The sequence below is a fragment of the Spermophilus citellus genome (genome assembly GCF_964194105.1).
Source record: "Spermophilus citellus genome assembly, chromosome: 1".
Classification (NCBI taxonomy): domain Eukaryota; kingdom Metazoa; phylum Chordata; class Mammalia; order Rodentia; family Sciuridae; genus Spermophilus; species Spermophilus citellus.
This window is the reverse complement of record NC_138182.1, coordinates 118,232,224-118,257,089: the sequence shown is the minus strand read 5'-3', so window position 1 is coordinate 118,257,089 and position 24,866 is coordinate 118,232,224. Positions and strand designations below refer to the sequence as shown.

Genomic DNA, 24,866 nt, shown 5'->3' with positions numbered 1-24,866 from the left:
TGCCAGAGAAACATACTTTACATTTACAATATTTGGTGGAAGATGAGTGAGGGGTTGGATATCAACATGATTACACTCTTGCAATTATTTGTGTTATTTTCTGGTTCATTACACATGAGTACATATTTTAATGAGAGTTTGCTGTCTTTTGAATTTTTTAAAAAATTTCTTTCTTACATGACAATAGTGGAATGCATTACATTCATAATTATCCATTCACAGCACAATTTTTTGTAACTCGTATATAAAGTATGTTCACGCCAAATTATGCCATTATACATGAGCTCTCTTTTTTTTGCATTACAATTCTTAATACATCTTTATACCTCAATTTATCATATCTCTGTTTTTATATAAAGTATGTTGACATCAAATTCACATCTTCATACATGTATTTTTTATAATGATGAGGGTCTCCTTCAACCATCCATGCTATTCCCCTTCTCCCTCCCTTTCCCTCCCACCCCTATTCCCTATCTAGAGAGTTTACTGTCTTATAAAGTATGTATATTTCTATAAAAGTATAAGTGGACACAGACAAGAGGGATAATAGTAGATTACTTAATTCAGTTTCAAAACACTATGAATTTCCTTAATGAGAAAAGAGTTATTTGATTTTAATAATATATTAAAACATTATAATTTATTCATTTTTTAAAAAGTTATAACTTTATATAAATCCATATAAAATCATCATTCAGAATGGCAAAACAAAATAGAACAATAAAGACAAAGACATGTAAAACATATTAATATGATAATAAGATATTTATTTCTACCTAATATTTAAATAGGGTGCACAACTTATGTCAGTGACTGATATTAAACTATAATTTTTGCACTACTCTGTGAACACCTTGGGGACCCTGGGACATGTCATGGACATGGGGCTTGGTGGCTATGAATGACATCTCCATGGTGCAGCTTAACTCTGCCTGCAGTTCTGGAGTTGAGCCTGGATGGCTTCATTCATATTAATCAGGATCATTGATTTCCACAGGGTTCCTGAAACAGAATCCAGCAGGGATCTCCGGAGCTCACCAATCCTATCTGTTTATATTTTTCTTCTATCTCTTAAAGGCTTGAATCCAGTTGAAGATGCAAGGAAAAGATAAAGCCACTGTTTTCTGGCTGGGAGGGTTGGTGGGTGGGCCAAGCTGGGAGAGATGCTCCTTCTACCTAGGGGTCTCTGCCAACTACAGAGAGCAACCGCAGTGCAAGGTGACCTTCCCGAGGGGCTCTCAGTGAAAGAGTGGGCTTAAAGTTCCAATTGAATGTGCACACACAGGACATTTCACTAAGAGAACGATCAACATACAGCATTGGAGCAACTATATCTATAAAAGTAAAACTATAAAATTATTCTATGCTTAATAAATTCCCTCAGTGATTTAGGTAAGACTTCATGCAAATTCCCTATCGATGAGAGCCACCAGCCAGGGGAGGGTAGCTTGGTGCTCCTCACTGTCTCCATGGGGCTTATGGGCATGTCCATCAGCTTCTGGCTCAGGTCAGCTGGTGGCCTTGCCTCTGTGATGGGAGGTGGGCTTCCTGAGCAGCTTTGGATCCCTCAGTGTAGTGGCACCTTTCTCCACAGAAAAGTCTTTAACTGGGCTTCTCCAAAAATCTACATCATGGCTGATTTTAGGACTATCTGCAAAAGAGTCTCTACAAAACGGTACAATATAGATAAACTTCCTATTTTCATGTTGCCCTATCTTGCTTGGCCACTGGCCAGTAAGAAATCAGCACTCCAGGTGCTGGACACCTCCTTACTAGTTTTTCACAAACGTATCCAGTATAGTGGTTTGTATTAATGTGCAAACAAAGCCTCTGGCCTTGAGCTGGGCTTCACAGAGATGTCTACATTTTTAAGATAAGTTACCAGCAGTCTGATTTTACCTGCCAGAGTTTCCTCATCTTCAGCTTGTAGCTTCTTAATCGTAATCCTTGGGATGGAGCAGGTGCACTTACCTGGTCCAAATAGACCAAGTGAGTGAAACTGGAGTTTCCAAAATGGCTCTTTTGATTTTAAAATCAAAGCAGAATAAAGTGTCTTCCTCTCAGAAATAAATCTCAGTCTATTTCTCCTTCTTACATCTTCTTCTGTATTTGTAAGGCCCACAGGTAGGTAAGACCCAGGTGTGGACACACTTGGTAACTGCTTGTCTTCTTGCTGGATTTGACCCATTCCTCCTGTGTTCAACCTTGGACTATTCTCCTACACGGAGTTTTAATACATCGACTTTAAACTCTGATGTTTAAATGCTTCTCAATATCTTCCTAAACCATCAGTGTGGTCCCTGGCCCTGCAGTGTCAGCGTCACACAATAGCTTGTAGAGTCCTCATTTTTAGGACCAGCTTGGACCTGCTGAACCAGAAGTTGGCATAGGGCTCAGCTCTCTGCTGGAAGTGTGCACAGGAAGTGTGCATGAAGGTCAGCAGCATCAATGTGTTCCCAAGGGGAGGTGACTGTGGTTGTGGTGGGAGGGACAGTGAGTGGTGTGGAAAGAGGACACTCAATAGGAAGTATCTTCTGCTTCAGAGGGCAGCGGAGGTCCTTAAGTGGGTGTCATACATGTACACTGTGTATCTTTTAATGTTGCATTTTGGTATGATTTCAGTCTCACAGAGGGTTTGAAGACTAGAAGTATCAGGTAAGATCTGCATATGTGCTAAATGCGTACACATGCTACACACCATGTATGTGCAGACTTTCTGTGAGTCACTTGGGAGTTACTCGGAAACTTCATGTTTCCCCCTCATTAAATAATTCAATGTGTATGTCCTAAGAACAAGGACATCTATGACTTCTCTGTGAATTGTGAAACCCAAGTTGACCCCACACCATCACCGGCTCCCCCACAGTTCTGCCACTCCTGACAACAGCATCCTTTTCACCTGTTAATGTTTTTAGTGAAGAATTCAGGAGCCTGGGCTGCTTTTAGTGTCACTTATTCCATGCTCTTTACCCAGGGACTGTTCCTCTTTCTGTGACCTGAGGATTGCTGGATTGTTGCCTGTGTGCAGCACAGGGAAGGTTAAGCTGGGCAGGTGGCCCGTCCTCACCCACGCTTTCCCCTGATCTGCTGCTAACACAGGTGGCCTGAGTTCCTTGGAACTTTCTGAGCTCTCCCACTTCCCACACCTTCTCATGCTGGACAGTGTGTTCCAGAGACCTAATTGGGGGATGAGGTTCTGTGAGTTAAAACTAAGAGAACTCACCGTGCTTTGTCTTGAGTAGACCTAAGAAAAGAAAAGAAAGATGGATTGATTGGTAAGACTCACTAGGGCCTGGGGGAGCTGCCTTTCAGCTCACAAGATGCTCTGCAGATCCAGTTAGATGCCAGGTCCCCAGAGGATTTCTTTCTGTAGTTGAAGGAGTCCAGACATGTCCACATTCCTGTCTTCTCCAACTAAAGAGAGCAGGGTGCAGGAAAAAAAAAAGAAGGCAAAAGAAAAAAAGCAATGCTTTAATCCAGGAGTGGAGTTCAGGGCTTTTACTTCCAAGCCCGATGTTACAAGAAAAGCAGCTTTGCCTGCTCTGGTGCAGACTCTTTGGTGCTTTTACCATTGTGAAGTGAGTGGCCCAGTGGCAACAGCTCTATTCCACAGCTGTGCCTTCCTCACCTCCCCTTCCCAGGCTCTGCTTCACACCAAATGGAACCTAAGCATTAGGCAGAGGCTCCCATGCCTCCAACCCAGCTCCAGCTGTTCCCTAATCCACTTTCTCCTTCTGGGAATCGACATTTGACAATGTTGCATATTAATGAGTCACACACAGTTTGTCTGTTTATGTTTGGCTCATTTTCTATGTAGTATTTTGAAAGTTTATCTCTATTAGAGAATATAATATAACTTGTTTTTTGTGTCTGAATACTATGCCATATTTGTTCATCTATTCATATGACCATGGATGCCTGGGATGCTGATGCCTGTGGCTCTTGTGAGTAATGTCAAAATGGATGCTCAAGGGCGAGTGACTCCTGTTGTTGACTCTGTGGGCACACACCTGAGGGGGGTGCTTGGTCTTGGATAATTCTGTGCACAGCTTTTTGAGGAAATGCCAGGCTGCTTTTCACCAAGACTGCAGCATTTTAAATCCCATTAGCAATGTTCAGGACACAGAAGGAGGAGGAGGAGCCAGGCCTGATCTCTCTTTAGCAACCTTCTCAAGGGAACTAGCAATGAGTGGCGTGAGAACCACGTCACACCCTCAGTGACCTAAGGTCCTCCCATTAGCCCAGCTAAGAAGTCTGACCGCCTTTCTGTTGTACAACCCTGGGGACCAAGCAGAACACAATGGGCCCTGGTAGTAACCAGACCAGGTCCCAACCACTGCAGCATCCCTGGACTGGACCTCACACCAGGCACCAGGAAATTTAGAAAGTGGGAAACGTTACTTCCCCCATGGGAAATAGAGTCACACCTGTGTTGCCTGTGCCCTTGACTTCTCCAGACACCTTGACACATGGACGATTCTCAATTAATGCACGGTAAGGAATAAACACCCACATTTCAGCATGAATATAGATGTTCCTTGATAAATCAGTCATTTTTGACTTGAGGGTCTCACTGTGTTGCCAGGTTAGTCAAGCCATCCTCTCTCCTTAGCTTGCAAAGCGGGGGCCACAGGTTGCACCACCACACCTGGCTCAAATAATTCTTTTTTATTTTCTAAGTTTTGTTTCTGATTGTTTTCCATAGGTAATGCATGATAGATAGACAGACAGACACATGCATCCATAAGGGGTTCTAGTTTCTGAATGCAACTATTTAAGTGACGGATCTGAAAACAATCCTACAGACACACGCATACTTCTGGTGACGAGGTGGCTGCCTCAACCAGGAAACCTGTCATCTGAGAAAGACGCAGGCCAGTAGGTGAAGGTGAATTCTGTTTCCTGTTCAGGTTATTTTTTCTCAGTTTTAATTCTGAAGACTGCCCCTCATCCACTCCTGACTTTCTTGCAAACCTTCCACAGCAGTCCTTCGGTCTGTCCCCATTCACCTTTGTCTTTCCTAGCAAGCAGGAACACAGCACAGATGGCTGCAGCGAGGACCAGGACAGAGACGAGCACGACCAGCACCACCATCCAGGTGCAGGAGCTGGGGAACAAGCCCTCTGCAAAACAGGACACTCTCTCAGGGTCCCTGGACCACGTGTCCTTCTGGGGACACTGTCAGGAAGGGCCCAGTTTCCCAGTCCAGGCCCCTCTCCTGGTAATCCTGAGGAATCAGGGACCCTGAAGAGACTCCTGCTGCCCTGCGACCCCAGAGGTATGGAGACACAGAGGATTTATTTTAAAAATTGTAAGAAATTTTAAACACAGTGAAGATACAAAACCAATTCTTCGGCCACCTATGTACTAAGAACATTTCTTAAAATCAACACAAAATTCTACTTATCTATGGGGTGCCATGTGAAGTTTTGATACACATATGCAGTGTTTAGTGTTCAAATTGGGTTAACATTCATCTCTCTTCAAATAGTATTTCTTCTTGGTGAAAACATACAAAAACCTTTCTGCTAGCTTTTTAAAACTACCATGTACTTCATCATTATCTATTGTCACTCTACTGGACAACAGAACACCCAGACCAATTCCTTCTTTCTGACTTCTTCCCCATTGACCACCTTTCCATTATTATTTAACTTACATTAGCATCTCTGGGTGTGTGGCTTGTAATTATTTTTTAATAAGTAATATCTTCAAAAGCACCGCGTTTCTCCTTCTGTCCACTTCTCCCATTCTACTAGGTCATCCCTAAGGGACTTTGTCATGAGGCCTCTCTATGCAATTAACTTTTACATATATGTATTTGTGATCCTAGTAACAATGCAGAGGAGTCCTGGGAGCTTCCCTGGGATCAAGGAGGGGTTGTGATGTTTTGGCAAACAGGTTTCCTGTTCAAGGTTCTAGAAACAGAATTCTACTTCTCCTCAGGGCCTCTTCTGGAATGGCCATGGCCAGCAGGTCAAAGTGACTCTTGGGAAAATATTTTAACAATGGGTCAGTTCAAGAGAGGCATCAAGGCCACTCATTGAAGGACTCTATTTAACTATAAAGCACTGTATACTTGGAATTCTGTAAGAGAGTACATCAGTAACTACACACCAAATATGATAAATATGTGAGTTGATAAATGCTAATTAGCTTAATTAGGGCAATCATTTCACAATGCATGTGCATATCGATGTCACCTGTCATACCTTACATAGGGGACCTTTACTGCCAACACCTTTTACTTAATAAGATTGGTTCAAAAGAGGCCTTAGGACACTATTGTTGATGGAATATCTTGATCTAAATCTTAGCAAAAGGCTTAGAAATGAATCAATTGTGAAACTATCACTCATAAATTAATTGTTCCCAACATATAAATATGAAGAACTACATTCTTTTTCTGTTTTATCTTCCACATTTTCATTTTCAAAAACTCTGTATTACTATAATTTTTGCTTCTCTAATCCCAGCTCATCATTTCCTGTTAAATGTCTATTCCTTTCTCCACTGTATAGTTCTGAGCAGGAGGCTCTATCCCTTTTCTCTCCTCTGAATTTATGTTATTAAGATTAATACTTTTTTAAAAAGTAATTTACTCCTCTGACATTAGTGATTGTCTTCTTCATGATTCCAACTTTTCAAACAAATGTGACTTCCCAGACTAAGGCACAAAAGAGTGTTGACCCAAAGTCCTTCCTCAGTGCTGTGCTAAGGAGGAGGAATATGAAAGAGGAATAAAGAAGAAGATTATGAAATAAGCCCAGTGTCTTCAGGGGCTTACCCTCCCATGATGACGCGCATGACCAAAGTCACACACAGTGAGTGGGACACTTAGTACAAATGCCTCAGGCATGGCTTCCCAGAGCGGAAGATGCCTCTGTCTGAACATGCAGGTGTGGCACCCAGCTGGGTACAGGGAAGAGGAGGGAACGGGAGGGTGAATGTTCAGAGTCCTGCTGTGGACCTGCAGGTGGGCAGAGAGGAGGTAGCAAAACGTGACCCTGCAGAGGCCAAAGCAGATGGGGTGTCAGGAGCACCTTCTGCAGACTTGCAGACCTCAAGTCCAGACATTTCCTATTAAGGGACTGTGCACTGAACCATCTGGGCAGACTTCATGCCTGTACAGTCGCTGTGGGAGGGCATAGAGCCCGTGGAGTCTTTCTGTGCTGGTGGCATGACTGCATCAGCTAACCTCATAACACTCTCTGGGGGAACCCTCTTATTCCTGCTCCCTAACACCTGGGCACTGGGAACAGGAAGGTCAATCTCACCCAAGTCTGCAAAGCTGGAAAGCGACATGGAGAGGATCCCCTCAACTCGTCAGATGTCATCTGCACTGCACTTGTTGGCAATGGTTTCCCTCAGCTGGGTGGTCAGAGGAGAGCACTGGCAGTGTCCTACAATGCTCCCTTACTCTCTGAATGCCTTCACACAGGCAGGCATTCATATTCTTGTAAAATAAACCAATGGCATTTCTTTGCCATGGAGAGAATTATAAAACAGGACAGAAGACATGTTTTCCTAGCTCTCTGGGTAGGAAGAGTTGCAAACTGGTGAACGGCTGCATCCTGGGTTGTCCATGGCGGGCCTTTGCTAGCCACATCCTCTCTCTCAATGGCCAGATCTCAAGAATGTGATGCGGAGGGCACTGACCTGCTAAGGAGACACACACTCCCTTCTGAGTGCTGAGGACTGTGTTCCTTATGAAGCAGGACACGATTGCCCTTGAGCTCTTGTCCACTGTGATAAAGGTTTGCATTCCAAACAAACCGTCTCCATCTGTCATCTTAGTATCTGAGGCTGGGGTCAGGTGCTGGTTCATAACAAATCACCACAAATGAGTTTGCTTGAAACAACAGAAGTTGTTTATTTATCTAGATTTATTTACATTTCTGGAGGCCTTCAGTTCATATGGAAGAGATAGAGCTGTGTCCTGATGGGTTTAATAAAGATGGGCTTGTGTTTAGGTATATTCTAAAAATACAGAGCTCAGTTAGCAAGACTTTGTAGAAACATGGCGTCAAGGTGCCAGAATTTCTGGGGATAAGAGAGTAAGGTGGAACTCTGAGTCAGGCCACTGTCCCCTGTGTTACCTACTTTGAGAATCTGAGATGTTAACTCTGAGACCATCCTGGGGGGAAACCCATGGTTTTTGCTAGTACAAAGAGACTGAGGATATGACTTGACACCAAGGCTTTAAGTGGTATTTCCTCTCTACTAGAGGAGAATTTCAACATCTGCCTGTGACTCCCCCAAGATGTTAGTCCATGGATCGTGCTCCTGTGAAGCTGGCTGGGGAGTGGGACAGGGATGAGCCTTGGCTTTAAGAACTCAGCTTCAGAATTCACTGAAGGCTGGGGTTCTGCAAAGATTTGCACCTGCAGCACCCATGATGGTTAAAGATGGGGGACCGCGTGGGGTCTCACTAAACTCAAGGTGTGGGAGAACCTTTTCTCTAAGACACAGTACACTGGGGCTGCCCAAATGGATGACATCTCCAGCAGGCACTGATTTCTGACCTTGAACCAAACTTCACTCCTCTAGGAGGGAGGAGCAGGTGAAGACATGTGGGCCAGAAACCACACAACCTAGACCACCACAGGACACTGAGGCCTTCTGGAGAAGAGGGTCACAGGCTCAATCCAAGGACCTGCTGTTCGCCTGGAGCTGGGCTCTGGTGAGGCCTCCTAACCTGGCGCAGCAGCCAGCACCACGCTGCATGGTGTGGAGTCCAGAGGGTGTGACCCAGAGGCTCAATCGAGGACACCTGGTCTAGACAGGCTAAAGGACTTGCTCACTGGGAGGAGGTGAAGAAACAGGCTATTTCATTTTCCTGGCTTAAGTAAAGAGAACAGCAGGTTCTCAGAGTGATGGTTCCCACTGTCATCACCAGGACATGAGGGAAACTGCAGCCTGCCTGGAGGTGTGCCAAGGGTCGCTGCCTCAAGTAGGCAGCAGAGAAGCCTTTTTTTGGAGAAGCATCTCATGTTTAGAAACACATTTTGTCACTTACTATTGCAGTATTTATACCGTGATGGACCCCAGGGCCTGTGATAATTTGGGAAGGCCTGGCCCTTCGTGAATTCTGGCTTCACCATGTGCGTGCTGTGAAAGTCACATCCTAAACTCTATACCTACTGAAATACCAAGCACTCCACCTGCAGAGAAGAAGTCAGGAACCCGCTTTGGGCACAGTGGGGACCCAGAGCATGATAAGGAGCCCAGTGGAACTCATTGCTATAGCTAGTGCTCCATGCCAACAGTGCCCTAGGGGAGGCTGACATGAGTTCCACCTCGTTTTCCTCAGCATTCTACCTGCACTTTGTGCTTGAGTGGAAAGCTCAGCTGCACTTGCCCTGACTTGGGGAAGCCGTGGGAGTGGAGCATCGGGGTTTACCCCCTGTTTGATACAGGAGATGAGCAGGTCCAACCTGCCCTGCCTTCAGAAGCTCAGTATGCTCAACGCCCTCCAATGGTGGTGGCTGCTTTCTCATGAGGCCCCCTGTGAGGAGGGAGATACAGAAACTCTTTCTGAGGCCTTAAGACTTGTTTGAAGAGGGCTAATCCAGGCTCAGCCTCTCACTGAAGCTGGGCCCTTCCTTCCTCCTTCACCTGGCAGGACAGATACTTTCCTGGAGTTCATATCTGAGCAGGAGCAATACAGAAAGGCATGAACTTAAGCAGGACCCAAGTAAACCAGAAGGCAAGGGTGGGCAGCACCACATGTCTGGCTGTTTTCTTGTTTTTTTAATGAGCCCTTCGTTTATCCCTCTGCCATTGCGGAAAACAGCATGAAAAGGAAAACTGAAGTCTTTATTGAAGTTGGGACCCTAGTATTTAGATGGAGATGGGAGATGGGAGGATTCCCAGCCACTCTCTGAGTTCCAACCACTGACATTTGACTAATGAAGAGCCTTGTGACTGAGTGTCTGCCTGAGCCTCCCACTTCCTTCACATTACTTTTAACACTAGGAAGAGAATCTTCCCAGTCAGGATCCCTGAGGAGGAAGTGGGGCAGCTGCCCAGGAGGCCTGAGCCCCCTCTGCCCTGGAATACCTGACCTTAGGCACCAACCCCATGTCAATCAAGTAGGTGGGAGTCCACGGCCACTGTGTGTGGTCCATTGGGATCTGCTTTCCCTAGCTCTGCTCTGGCTTTTTTGCAGTTGATCCCTGTTTCATGGACTTGTTGGCTTTTATGTGTAGGATTAAATTGCCTAACCACTTCGCTATTTATTAATACCTTCTATTGTTGATGAACACACATGTTGCGTTCCACGACTAAACACTCAGGTGAACTGGGTGAAGTGGGCTGCACAAAATAATCACACAGAGACAGAGTCCACAGTGTTCTGTGGAGCCCAAAGTCCAAAGGGCCCCTGTTGCCTCCAGATGCTCCAGCTGCTAGTGACCACCTCCAGAAACAGGAGAAAAGACCCAGCTTGTTTATTCCACCCATTCCACAATGGTCCTTAGGCTGTAACTCACAGCCTTACAGGAAACCAGGTGACCCAGGAGGCAGGACAGGCCATCTGCAGGCTGAAGCCCTGCAGGTCAGGTGGCTGCAGGAAGCAGCCTGACCAAAAGACAGTGTGGTAGAACAAGGCCATCACAAAACCTCCAGCTCAGGGGAAATGACTAACATGGCTCCAGAATGTACACAGGGGCAAAGCTGAGAGGGAATTGGTGGCAAAGTCCAAGATGGTGGTTCTGCTTCTGACTTCCTGTTTTATCTCAGCTGCTACGACATGGTGTACACTCAACAGATGCTTGAAACACCTTCAGTTTGTAGGCAGGATAAGACTTTATTTTATTTTACTGCATTGAACTCAGTACGTCAGGCATGCTAGGCAGGAGCTCTACCACTGAGCTACATGTCCATTCTAGGGATTTAACATTTAAAGCACAATTTTTATCTAGGTGACTATTTAAATTCTCATTAAACCAGTTTGTGCTTTGAGACTTTTCAATAATTTGCATGTCAGTAATTAAAATTTAAAAAAGATTAAAATTGAGTTCTAAAGAAGAGTGACCTAGAAGGCCAGTGAACGACATGAAACAAGGAGCACAAGTAGCGAGGTAATAGAGTGGGGGGAAGTTCAGAGGGGGACCCATGGCACTGACCAGGGTGATGGTTTTGACACATCAATTGAACTCTGAGCTTCAGGTTACATCCCCATGAGTGATAGTGTCTCACAGAATACACCTGAAGATCACACAAGTACACACACACACACACACACACACACACACAAACGGTGTGGTTGATAAACCAATCCAGACTAACTCCTCCTACATGTCACTGGTCAGGCGTTGTAGACAGGGTGAGAGTGGAGAGGATTGTTAACATTGGTGAAGCCTGGAGTTGAACAAAGAGGGAGACAGGACAGGATGAGGATGACCCAGAGCTGTGCCCCAGAGAGCTCTGCTGCTTCCTTAGCTCTATCTGCAGTGTCCTCCAGGCCCCAGAGGATCTGTGAACAGACATGTCTCATCCAGTCCCCTGTGAGCATCCTAAACCAGGGGTGACGCCACCCTCCTCTTCCTGGTGACTTAGCCAGGCCACACTCCCTGGCCATCTGGGTGAGGCGCAGCCTCCTCTGAGGTGAGTTGAGCCAGGCAGGTGGCCCTGGAGCTCAGGGCCATGGCTGTGCTGGGCTTGCTGACCTGCTGTTGAGGTGCTCTGTTAGGTCCTCACGGCATTTCCTCATCTTTCTCTATCACCTGTTTTTCTGGAAAAAATGTTTTCACCACAAAACTTTCATACACATTTATTTACTGTAACATCTTAAATATTGAGTTTTTATTTCCAATTATTTATGGACATATAATGTTATATATTCGTTCTTATGCTTCAGATGGTGGTAGGAAGCTGCATTACTTGTCCTGAGACTGCAACTTTGCAGAGGGAGAAGGGCTGTCCTTGCTGCAGGTGGAGGTAACTCCTGAGGTCACAGTAATGATGGAAGCAAGTGTCCTGAGCATCTTCATTTTTCCCTGATGACACACACACGGTGAGTTGACCAGACCCAAGCTGTCGGTGGCAGAGGGAGGACCCTGTTTTCCATGGGCACTGAGGCAGTGAGGTGCTCTGCTGCACCCTGGGGTGGGACACGGCCCTCCCTCGGATCACTTGTATGTTGTTAGGCAGAGACCCTGAGACCCTGGATTGTCAGTCTGTACTAGGAGGAAATAAGAAGAGTAGGACCTCAGAGGCTCTGGGGAAGGCAGAGCGTGGTCAGCAATTGCTGGGTGCTGCTGGCTAATAAGGTGGCTGTGTGTTTGTCTACCAAAATTGTCACCAATTCCCCAAGTTAAACATGCACCAGGCTGTTCCCATTGAAATGTATGCAGGTGCCTAGAGAAGAGTAAGACAGCAGGTGGGACAGGCCCAGGATATGGAGCAGACTAGGTCCCTGGTCCTGTGTGTTCTCGGGGTTCTGGGCTCTGGAACAGTAGCAGAGCCTCTCCCTCACTGTCCCCTCTCTCCTCTGTCCTCTCAGAAAATTCTGCCCCTGTCTTCACTGCAGCTGTTTGTGTCCATTCCTTGCTCCACTTTGTCCACAGAGTTTGACAGGACACAAGGTGTGATTGCAGTTCATGGGAAAGATCTCAAATTCTCCAAAGAGCTCAGCCTTCATCTGCCAACACGTTAGGATTTCATGGACAGAAAGTCTATCTGTCTATCATGTCTCTCTCCTCTGTCTATCATCCACCTACTACCCCTACCCATCTACCATCTCTGTCCCTGGGCCTGCACCTCTCCTGCTTTCCACCTTTGCAGTGGGTCTCAGTCATGCTGCACCCTAAGGCTATAGCATCAGAAGCCGTCTAGTGTGTCCACTGCTTCAGTGCCTCCCAGCAGGGGCTGTCAAAAGTGGACTATCACATCTGGTTTAGGAAATACTACAAGGGAGAAAATGTGCTTCAACTTTCCTTTCTTAAAATAAAAGTACCTCTGAATTGTAGCTACTGCTAGTCTTTCTAGAGAGAAGAGACATCAGAACCTCAGGCTGATAAAGAATCAAAATTAACAGTTAAGCTTTCAAAGACAGAAGATTGGAAAGATTTAATCTCTTTAATAGAAAACATGGAAGAAGCCATTATTGATTTCCTTAAGAAAGGTGGAAATGTTCATTGCCCTTTTTATTTATTTTGTCGCTATGTAAAAATCCTGCCTCAAATATTTTGGGTGGTGTTTTCCTTGTAGAGAAGTAGAATGACCCCGGAAATGCAGGCCAGGTTAACAAGCCCTTTAACAGTGTCTAGCATCTACAGAGAGGTGGCAGAGCATCAAGACAGAGCACACAGATGTGACCTACCTCAGAGACCTGTCTGTGTGGTTTTGTTAACTCACTCTCTCCATGAAAATTGATTGTGGCTATTGGGAAAGCAGATGGTGTTGGCAAAATAGCCAAAGTCTTTCTGGTGAATAGCAGTAATCCTTGAATGCTTGTTCTCCACCTGAGATTGAGTGCAAATGACAGAGCTTGAAGATAAAACAGGAGGAGCCCTGGCTGTGCTGAAGCACATGAGCCTTTCCACAAAGCTGTGTTTAGTCACGTCAAACTGATAACTATCTCAGACCATTGTTTATATTTGCCTTTATTTAAATATATATTTAGAGTTTATTCATTTTATATAAATAACAACATAAAAATTGTCAAATCTAAATACTTTCCTTTAAAGTTGATTGTAAGCTTTACTTGCATGTCTTTTCTCATGCAATCTTAAAAATCAAGTATTGGTTATATAAATAGGTACCCAAATTGGAGAAATGAAGTGTGGATTCTCACAGTACAACAGCAGTGACCGCCAGGTCCAGGACAGGTTCTGAAGAGTGGGTAGTGCAGATGTCAATCAACAGCATGCCTGTTTCTTCATTTGTCAAAGTCAGAATTCAGGGAATTTTCATTTCTTTGCCTCACTTCATCCTCACCACACCTGGTGTCAGGTGTCATTCTCATCATCTCTCAGGCAGAGTGGACAAGGAAGGGGAGGTCAGAGGTAGCAAGAGTCAAGGTTGGAAACCAGTCATGACCTTGGATGTTTATGGGTGGGTGCCCCTCAGGTCTCAAAAGGTTTAGTCCTGTGTGTAGAATGCAGTGTGCTGGAGAGAACAGCAGAGTAATCCCAGACTCACAGAACCTCCTGGCATGTCCTGGTCCAATAGGCTTGGGGGGTTCAAATGTTAAATGTGCATTCCACAAATTGTGTCTCAGCAACTTTTTAAACATTTTGAATATACCATATAGATCGGAGAGTCCTTAGATGCCAGCTAAAACCAGATTGTTAAACCAGAAATATTAACACTTATTTCACACTTGGATAATTTAAACTCAGGAATTAGTGATTCCCCTTGTTTGCAAATGTCCCCTACTTTTTTGAGCAATGATTCCGAAGATATGCACTTGTCATTGACAAACTCCTTTTTTCAGGAAGCTCATGAACTTGAACTGTTGAAACCTCACTACAAGTTATCAACTCACTTCACCCACAGGTGAGCTTCTAGATACTTTTTAAAAAATATTGTTTACTACAGGTCATCTGAATTCCTAGGATCTACAGGCTCTGGAACATCCTCTGGTTGGCACAATCAGGCTGGTGCATAGGTGTGTGACAGCTAAGAAGTCACTTCAGCCCTCTGTACAACATTAACTCAAAGCTTTCTTGGTGGCCAAGGTGGAGCCTCATGGACATCACCACCTGGATGACCAACCACACAGGGTGGGCAGATTTCATCCTGGTGGGACTCTTCAGTCAATCTCAACACCCAGCTCTGCTTTGTGTGGTCATCTTTCTGGTTTTCCTGATGGCCTTGTCTGGAAATGCTGTCCTAATCATTCTGATACACTCCAGTGCCAAACTCCACACCCCCATGTACTTCTTCATCAGCCAGCTGTCCCTCATGGACATGATGTCCATCTCCATCACTGTGCCCAAGATGCTCCTGGACCAGGTGCTAGGTGTGAGTACCATCTCAGTCCCTGAATGTGGGATACAGATGTTCCTCTACTTGACACTTGGTGGTTCAGAATATTTCCTTCTGGCAGCCATGGCCTATGACCATTACATAGCCATCTGCCATCCACTTCGCTATCCAGTCCTCATTAACCATAGGTGTGTCTCCTCCTGGCATCTGGCTGCTGGTTCCTGGGATCAGTGGATGGCTTCATGCTGACTCCTGTCACCATGACCTTCCCATTCTGCAGATCCCGGGAGATCCAGCACTTCTTCTGTGAAGTCCCTGCTGTGATGAAGCTCTCCTGCTCAGACACCTTGCTCTATGAGATGCTCATGTACCTGTGCTGTGTCCTCATGCTCCTCATCCCTGTGACAGTCATTTCAGGCTCCTATTCCTGCATCCTCCTCACCATCCACAGGATGAACTCAGCAGAGGGCAGGAGGAAGGCCCTGGCCACCTGCTCCTCACACATGATGGTGGTCACACTCTTCTATGGTGCTGCCGTCTACACCTACATGCTCCCCAGCTCCTACCACACCCCTCAGAAGGACATGGTGGTGTCTGTGTTTTACACCATTCTCACCCCTGTGCTGAACCTCTTAATCTACAGTTTCAGGAACAAGGATGTCACTGGGGCTCTGAGGAAAATGTTGAGTGTGGGACCTGTCTTTCAGGAAACAGTAAAGTAGGGGATTTGAGTTCCATGGTTTCTCCTTCTCTCCATGTCAGATGATGAAGATCTCCTGGTGCCATCTCCTGGGCTCCTACTCCACAGTGCTGCACCCCTATGCTCCTCTCAGGGGTGAGCCTCCCCAGTCTACTGCTTGTGCATTCAGAGTCCTCATGCAGCTCCCCTGGATCCACCTTATATACCTAAGTTGACAAGGACTTTCTCCTTCTAGGGGAAGATATTCAAATCATTACAAAATACACAGTGGATATTTAGAGGATGTGGTCATGAGTGTTCATCTGATGAGATGCAAACAGGAAAAAGTTTTGTGAAGCCAAAGGAGTTTCAGGGTTCCTCATAGGTGTGTAGACGTTAAGGGTACATGGGAATTAGTAGAAGTAATCTTTATCCTGCTAATTCTCTGAAAATTTGAAATGCTGTATAAATAAATAGTTATATAACCATCTAAGAGTTAAATAACCAAAGATTCATTCTGTTTAGCTATAGTCCACTGATTCCTATCAAATATAGAGAGGTATGAATGAAGAGAAAAACTTGTATATATGTAGGTATACAATGTAAAGTTGTAGCATTCGATATGCTGAATGTGATTACTAGAGTGAGTGAACTAACACATTCATTACCTCACAACTTTACTATCAGATTTGCTCTCTTTTTTCTTTGCACTGATCACAGTTAAAATGTGCTCTCATGAAAAATTTCACACATACCACATGGTACTCTTAACCAAAGTCGTTGTGCTATGTTTTATAATTCCAGATGTATTTGCATTGTAATTGAAAACTTGTCCTCCCTGTCAATATGTCCCTACCACCCGAGCCCTTGGCGACCACCACCTACTCTCTGCATCTTAAGTAGTCCCTCCAACTTAGATTCCACGGAGACCTGAGGCCATGCACAGCTGGTCTTTCTGTGTCTGCCTTCATTTACTTGGCCTGGAGTTCTCCACCCATGGGATCTCAGTGGCAGTATCTCCTTCTGCGGACTGAGTGACACCCATTCTATATGTCTATATGCCTGTAGATATAGACAGCTACATGCCACGTCTTCCTCATCTATCCACCTCTGCCAGACAAGAAGTTGGCTTCCATGTCTTGCCTCCTCTGGGCACCAGCACAATAAACATGGAGAACATGTTCTTGAGGAGCTTATTTCACTACCTTTGGATACAGACCCAGAAATGGAATCACCAAGTCCCTTAGCAGTCCCATTTTAGTAGATGTTGAGGGATCAGGCTGCTTCCAATTGTAGCTGCCAGAATAAATGATTCCTCCACAGGGTGCAAGCATTCTGTGTTCTCCACATGTTCTGCAATGCTAGACTTTGTGGTTTTGTCAATAACTACCCTGATGTGTGTGAACTGGTATCTCAAGATGGTTTTAATCACCTCTTCCTGATGATCCATGATGCTCAGCAGCTTTCCATAAACCTTTGGCCACTTGTCCGTCCAATTCAGAAAAATGTCTATTTTTTTAATTGAATTATTTGAGTTTTGCTGTCATGTTGCTTGAGTTGCTCTTGTAGTGTGGATTTTAACCCCTCATGTGGTATACAGTTGGCCAATATTGTTTTCTGTTGGGTAGGCTGTCTGTGCATCTGGTTGATGTCTTTCTTTGCTGTGCAGAAACTTTCTAGAATCTTGTATTCATTCATTTTAATTTTTACATGTTGCAGATTGTGTGTTCTGGTGTTGTCCAGAATATCATTGTCAAGACCAATGTGAAGGACTGTTTCCTTTTGTTATTTATTTATTTATTTATTTAAAGATTAAAATTTCATGTTTTACACCTAAGCCTTATTCTACTTGATTTAAATTGTGTTTGTGGAATAAGAAGGACTTAGTTCTGTTCTCCTGAGGAAGATGTGCAGCTTCTGCTGAGCCATTCACTGAACAGACTCTTCTATCCCACTCCTCATCCATGGGACCCTCATCAACGACTGATAGCCTACCATGAGTGGGTTTGTTTGGGGGCTCTTAATTCCATTGATACACACTTCTGTACTTAGGACAGTGCTGTGGTTTTATTATTGTAGTAAAAATCACTTGAAATAGAGCATTCTGGGGGCTCCAGCCCTGTTCTTCTCATCAAGGCTGCTTTGGCTATTTGGAGAATTAAGGGCATCCTTATAGTTTTTAGGACACTACTTTTTATTACTGTAAACAATGCCATTTACTATAGTTATGAACCCCTGAAATTACATTACATATCCCTCAGTCTATTGCCTGTATTTGCTATTGGATGGGCGAGCATAGTCTTCTTTTCACTAAGTAAACCGAATCTAGTGGCTGGAATATACTGCATTGGAATAAATAGCTATAAGTTATTGACCAAATTTTTTTGAATGAATGAGTTATAAAAAAGCATATTTAACTTTGGAAGTTCATAGCTATGTGAAAGGGGCCATGCCAACAATCCCCAACATAATGCAACCCAAATAAATTATTGGTGTCTCAGCAGTTAAGTGTACAAAAGCAAAAAACAAAACAAACAAACAAAAAAAAAACACAAAAAACAAAAAACCTGAACCTCATTCAATAGAAATTTGAAAGGGGATGTTTTAGACGATCCCAAAATGTACAAAGATTTTCCCAACAGAAACACATTGAAAGAACTCATTAAATTTGTGAAAATAAACACAATACTTTAGAAAATTCTGATGAAAATAACCACTGAAATTAAATGTTGAAGTCCATACTACTCAGTTACTGTTTTGAATATATAAACCATTGTATATCACTGTATATTTATGAAGAAAAGATTTCACTATAAAAAAAGTGCAAAAACATAGTCATTCCATAAAGTGCTAGTTATATGGAAAAACATGAGAAATCATATAGATATATTAGTAAGCGAGAAATGCAAGTCAAATATGACTCTAACAAATTTACTAAGGTGGAAAAATATCATACTCCAGGCTGGTGTAGAAATACCATATTCCAGCTGGATGTTGAAGCATGATTTGGAGGTTAACAGAAAGCAACATATTGTTATATATCAAAATGTTTGGATGACTATTCCCTGCAAGGAATTACTTTACAAAATAAACTGTGCAACTGGTTGATGTCTTTAAGTCATCTGGTTGATGTCTTTAAGAGAGTGATTTTTGCATAAGCATTTTTATTTCAGCTCAGTTTATAATCGATGGATTTGAGCATGGAAAAACTGCACCTTTAGGAAATGACCACATTCTTGTTTAAATCACCTGATACATAGTAACCACATTAAATCAGTTTAATAAAAGAAAACATCCCAAATTTCAAGCTGAAGAGACTTCATGCAAGGAGTTGGATACAAAGTGGCCATGACCTAAGTGAGGCTGGTGGAGCAGAAGGGAGATTGTCAGCTAAGGACCCCATTCCTCCCTCTGCATCTGCTGTGTGCTCTCTACTGAGTCTATGCCCAGCCACAGGCAGGACGCCATAGCAACCCAAGTGCCCATGTCCTGCAGTGCTGCTGGAACACAAAATGCCTTTTGGATGCTGGAGCCTGGAGCCAACGTGGTTCCTGTTGTGCCCAGGTGCTTCAGCTGCCACGGACAATCTCCAGACAGGGAGAAAAGTCCCAGCTTCTTAGTTTCTCACACACTTGAGGGGACCCCAGGGCTGAAACCTACAGTGTAACAGGAAACCAGGGGAACAAGGAGGCAGGATGAGCCATCTACAGGCAGAAGCCCTGCAGGTCACAGGTAGGTACAGCTCAGGAGGCAGCCTGACCACCAATGTGTGTGTGTGTGGACGCAGGCTGTCACAAGACCTCCATGTCAGGGTGAATAATAAGCATTGTTTCAGACATAAATAGAAAAAAAGTTGAGAAGATTTCACTGCAAATTTTGAGAGGGAACTGTTAAAAAATAGATGTTGAAGGATCTTGCTTCGTCTTTCTCTATTTCACTGTAGCTGCAACAACAGGAGTACACTGAACAGATGTTTGAAACATTTGTAGTTTGTAAGCAGGATAGGATTTATTTCATTTTACTGCATAGCTAGTTATTGAACTCAGGGCTTCATGCATGCTCAGCAGGAGCCATAATCCCTGAACTACACCTCCACTCTTAACATTTTTTTTTTAAAGACAGAGTGAGAGAGGGGAGAGAGAGAGAGAGAGAGAGAGAGAGAGAGAGAGAGAATTTTTTTAAATATTTTTCTTTTTTAGTTCTTGGCGGACACAACATCTTTGTTGGTATGTGGTGCTGAGGATCGAACCCGGGCCGCACGCATGCCAGGCAAGCGCGCTACCACTTGAGCCACATCCCCAGCCCCACTCTTAACATTTAAAGCGTGATTTTTATCTGGATGAATATATTACAGTAAACATTTAAATTGTCAATTAAACAGTTTGTGTTTTGAGACTTCTCAATAATTTTCATGTCAGTAGTTGAAATGAAAACAAATAGACTAAAATTAAATTCTAAATGACAATGACCTAGATGGCCAGTGAATGACAGGAAACAAGGAACACAAGCAGACAGGTAAGACAGTGAGGTGGATCTGTGAGGAGGACTCCTTTCAGGCTTTCAGGACACTGAGGAGGTGATGCTCTTCACACACACACACACACACACACACACACACACACACACACACATGGTGTTGTTGATAAACCAATCAGACTAACACCTCCTACATGTCACTGGTCAGGCGTTGTAGACAGGGTGAGAGTGGAGAGGATTGTTAACATTGGTGAAGTCTGGAGTTGAACAAAGAGGGAGACAGGACAGGATGAGGATGACCCAGAGCTGTGCCCCAGAGAGCTCTGCTGCTTCCTTAGCTCTATCTGCAGTGTCCTCCAGGCCCCAGAGGATCTGTGAACAGACATGTCTCATCCAGTCCCCTGTGAGCATCCTAAACCAGGAGTGACGCCACCCTCCTCTTCCTGGTGACTTAGCCAGGCCACACTCCCTGGCCATCTGGGTGAGGCGCAGCCTCCTCTGAGGTGAGTTGAGCCAGGCAGGTGGCCCTGGAGCTCAGGGCCATGGCTGTGCTGGGCTTGCTGACCTGCTGTTGAGGTGCTCTGTTAGGTCCTCACGGCATTTCCTCATCTTTCTCTATCACCTGTTTTTCTGACAAATAGAAATGTGTTCTCATCTTCAAATTTTCGTATAGAATTTATTTGCTGCAACATCTTAAGAAATATGTTTTTATTTTGGATTATTTTTGGACATAGGAGTATATACTCCTTCTTATGCTTCAGATGGTAGAAAGCTGCATTAGTTGTCCCAAGACTACAACTTTGCAGAGGGAGAAAGGCTGTCCTTGCTTCACATGGAGTTGACTCCTGAGGTTGCAGCAATGCTGGAAGCAAGTGTCTTGAGCATGTTCATTTTTCCCTGATGACACACAGAGTGGGTGAACCAGACCCGAGCTGTCCATGGCAGAGGGAGAACACTGCTTTCCAAGGACACTGAGGCAGTGAGGTGCTCTGCTGCACCCTGGGGTGGGACACGGCCCTCCCTCGGATCACTTGTATGTTGTTAGGCAGAGACCCTGAGACCCTGGATTGTCAGTCTGTACTAGGAGGAAATAAGAAGAGTAGGACCTCAGAGGCTCTGGGGAAGGCAGAGAGTGGTCAGCAATTCCTGGGTGCTGCTGGCTAATAAGGTGGCTGTGTGTTTGTCTACCAAAATTGTCACCAATTCCCCAAGTTAAAAGTGCATCAGGCTGTTCTCATGAAATGTACGCAGGTGCCTATAGAAAAGTAAGAGAGCAGGTGGGACAGGCCCAGGATCTGGAGCAGACTGTGTCCCTGGTCCTGTTTGTTCTCGGGGTTCTGGGCTCTGGAACAGTGGCAGAGCCTCTCCCTCACTGCCCCCTCTCTCCTCTGTCCTCTCAGAAAATTCTGTCCCTGTCTTCACTGCAGCTGTTTGTGTCCATTCCTTGCTCCACTTTGTCCACAGAGGTTGACGGGAGTGAAGGTGTGATTTCAGTTCATGAGAAAGATCTCAAATTCTCCAAAGAGCTCAGCCTTCATCTGCCAACAGGTTAGGATTTCCAGGACAGGAAGTCTATCTGTCTATCATGTCTCTCTCCTCTGTCTGTCATCCACCTACTACCCCCTACCCACCTACCATCTCTGTCGCTGTGCCTGCACCTCTCCTGCTGTCCACCTCTGCAGTGGGTCTCAGTCATGCTGGACCCTAGGGCTATAGCATCAGAAGCCGTCTAGTGTGTCCACTGCTCCAGTGCCTCCCAGCAGGGGCTGTCAAAAGTGGACTATCACATATGATTTAGGAAATACTACAAGGGAGAAAATGTGCTTCAACTTTCCTTTCTTAAAAAAACACCTTTGTATTCTAGCTACTGTTAGTCTTTCTAGAGAGAAGAGACATCAGACCCTCAGGCTGAGAGAGAATCAAATTTAACAGTTAAGCTTTCAGAGGCAGAAGATTGGAAAGGTTTAATCTCCTTAATAGAAAATGTGGAAGAATCCACTATTGATTTCCTTAAGAAAGGTGGGGCACATTTTATGTTCATTGCCCTTTTTACTTATTTTGTCACTATATAAAAATCCTGCCTCAGATATTATGGATGCTGTTTTCCCCTGTAGAGATTGAAAATGACCTCTAGAAGTGCAGACAAGGTTAACAAGCCCTTGACTTGTGTTCAGCGTCTACAGAAAGGTGGCTGAATATCAAGACAAAGCAGGCAACAGTGAGCTGCCCCTGAGACCTCTCCATGCGGTTCTGTTAACTCTCTGTCTCTCAGTGTTCCTGAAAACTGATGTGGCTGTCAATAAAGCAGATGGTGTTGGCAAAACAGCCAAAGCCTTTCTGATGTATAGCAGTGATTCCCGAATGCTTGTTCTGCACCTGAGATTGAGTGCAAGTGGCAGAGCTTGAAGATGGACCAGGAGGAGCCCTGCCTGGGCTGAATTTTCATAAGAGCTTTTCCAGGAAGCTGTGCATAGTGAGGGTCATACCAATAACTATCTCAGACAGTTGTTCATATTTACATTTATTTAAATATATATTTAAAGCTTCTTTATTTTATATAAAATAAATAACACAACATAAAAGTTGTCAAATCCAAATACTTTTCTTTAAAGTTGATTGTAAGCTTTACTTGCAGGTCTTTTCTCATGAAATATTAAAAATAAAGTATTGGATATATAAATAGGTACCCAAATTGGAGAAATGAAGGATGGTATCTCATTGTACAATAGCAGTGACCGCCAGGTCCAGGACAGGTTCTGAAGAGTGGGTAGTGCAGATGTCAATCAACAGCATGCCTGTTTCTTCATTTGTCAAAGTCAGAATTCAGGGAATTTTCATTTCTTTGCCTCACTTCATCCTCACCACACCTGGTGTCAGGTGTCATTCTCATCATCTCTCAGGCAGAGTGGACAAGGAAGGGGAGGTCAGAGGTAGCAAGAGTCAAGGTTGGAAACCAGTCATGACCTTGGATGTTTATGGGTGGGTGCCCCTCAGGTCTCAAAAGGTTTAGTCCTGTGTGTAGAATGCAGTGTGCTGGAGAGAACAGCAGAGTCATTCCAGACTCACAGAACCTCCCAGCATGTCCTGGTCCTATAGGCTTGGGGGGTTCAAATGTTAAATGTGCATTCCACAAATTGTGTCTCAGCAACTTTTTAAACATTTTGAATATACCATATAGATCGGAGAGTCCTTAGATGCCAGCTAAAACCAGATTGTTAAACCAGAAATATTAACACTTATTTCACACTTGAATAACTTAAACTTGGGAATTAGTGATTCCCCTTGTTTTCAAATGTCCCCTACTTTTTTGAGCAATAATTCTAAAAATATGCGCTGTCATTGACAAACTCCTTTTTTCAGGAAGCTCATGAACCTGAACTGTTGCAACCTCACTACAAGTTACCAACTCACTTCACCCACAGGTGAGCTTTTAGATACTTTTTAAAAAATATTATTTACTACAGGTCATCTGCACTCCTAGGATCTGAAGGCTCTGGTACATCCTCTGGTTGGCACAATCAGACTGGTGCACAGGTGTGTGACAGCTAAGAAGTCACTTCAGCCCTCTGTACAACATTAACTCAAAGCTTTCTTTGTGGCCAAGGTGGAGCCTCATGGACATCACCACCTGGATGACCAACCACACAGGGTGGGCAGATTTCATCCTGGTGGGACTCTTCAGTCAATCTCAACACCCAGCTCTGCTTTGTGTGGTCATTTTTCTGATTTTCCTGACGGCCTTGTCTGGAAATGCTGTCCTGATCATCCTGATACACTCCAGTGCCAAACTCCACACCCCCATGTACTTCTTCATCAGCCAGCTGTCCCTCATGGACATGATGTACATCTCCATCACTGTGCCCAAGATGCTCCTGGACCAGGTGCTGGGTGTGAGTACCATCTCAGTCCCAGAATGTGGGATGCAAATGTTCCTCTACTTGACACTTGGTGGTTCAGAATATTTCCTTCTGGCAGCCATGGCCTATGACCGCTACATGGCCATCTGCCATCCGCTCCATTATCCTATGCTCATGAACCACAGGGTGTGTCTTCTCCTGGCGTCTGGCTGCTGGTTCCTGGGATCAGTGGATGGCTTCATGCTGACTCCTGTCACCATGACCTTCCCATTCTGCAGATCCCGGGAGATCCAGCACTTCTTCTGTGAAGTCCCTGCTGTGATGAAGCTCTCCTGCTCAGACACCTCGCTCTATGAGACACTCATGTACCTGTGCTGTGTCCTCATGCTCCTCATCCCTGTGACAGTCATTTCAGGCTCCTATTCCTGCATCCTCCTCACCATCCACAGGATGAACTCAGCAGAGGGCAGGAGGAAGGCCCTGGCCACCTGCTCCTCACACATGATGGTGGTCACACTCTTCTATGGTGCTGCCGTCTACACCTACATGCTCCCCAGCTCCTACCACACCCCTCAGAAGGACATGGTGGTGTCTGTGTTTTACACCATTCTCACCCCTGTGCTGAACCCCTTAATCTACAGTTTCAGGAACAAGGATGTTACTGGGGCTCTGAGGAAAATGTTGAGTGTGGGACCTGTCTTTCAGGAAACAGTAAAGTAGGGGATTTGAGTTCCATGGTTTCTCCTTCTCTCCATGTCAGATGATGAAGATCTCCTGGTGCCATCTCCTGGGCTCCTACTCCACAGTGCTGCACCCCTATGCTCCTCTCAGGGGTGAGCCTCCCCAGTCTACTGCTTGTGCATTCAGGGTCCTCATGCAGCTCCCCTGGATCCACCTTATATACCTAAGTTGAC

General features: G+C 44.7%; 2 protein-coding genes and 1 pseudogene across 3 annotated transcripts in view; 2 read left to right on the top strand and 1 right to left on the bottom strand.

Annotated features, from left to right (window-relative positions):
- LOC308655607 (uncharacterized protein) overlaps positions 1–24,866 on the bottom strand; it is an 801,622-nt gene that overhangs the window by 294,929 nt on the left and 481,827 nt on the right. The gene's annotated exons all lie outside the window — the stretch shown is intronic.
- Positions 14,701–15,779, top strand: LOC308640814 (olfactory receptor 2T29-like; annotated as a pseudogene). The gene has a single exon. The product of its transcript is annotated as an olfactory receptor 2T29-like (transcript).
- Positions 23,710–24,814, top strand: LOC308640807 (olfactory receptor 2T29-like; the record flags this gene model as incomplete). The annotated part of the gene is made up of 1 exon (XM_081278702.1): positions 23,710–24,814. The coding sequence occupies one exon, from the start codon at positions 23,710–23,712 to the stop codon at positions 24,670–24,672; it is 963 nt and encodes a 320-aa protein (XP_081134828.1). The 3' UTR covers positions 24,673–24,814.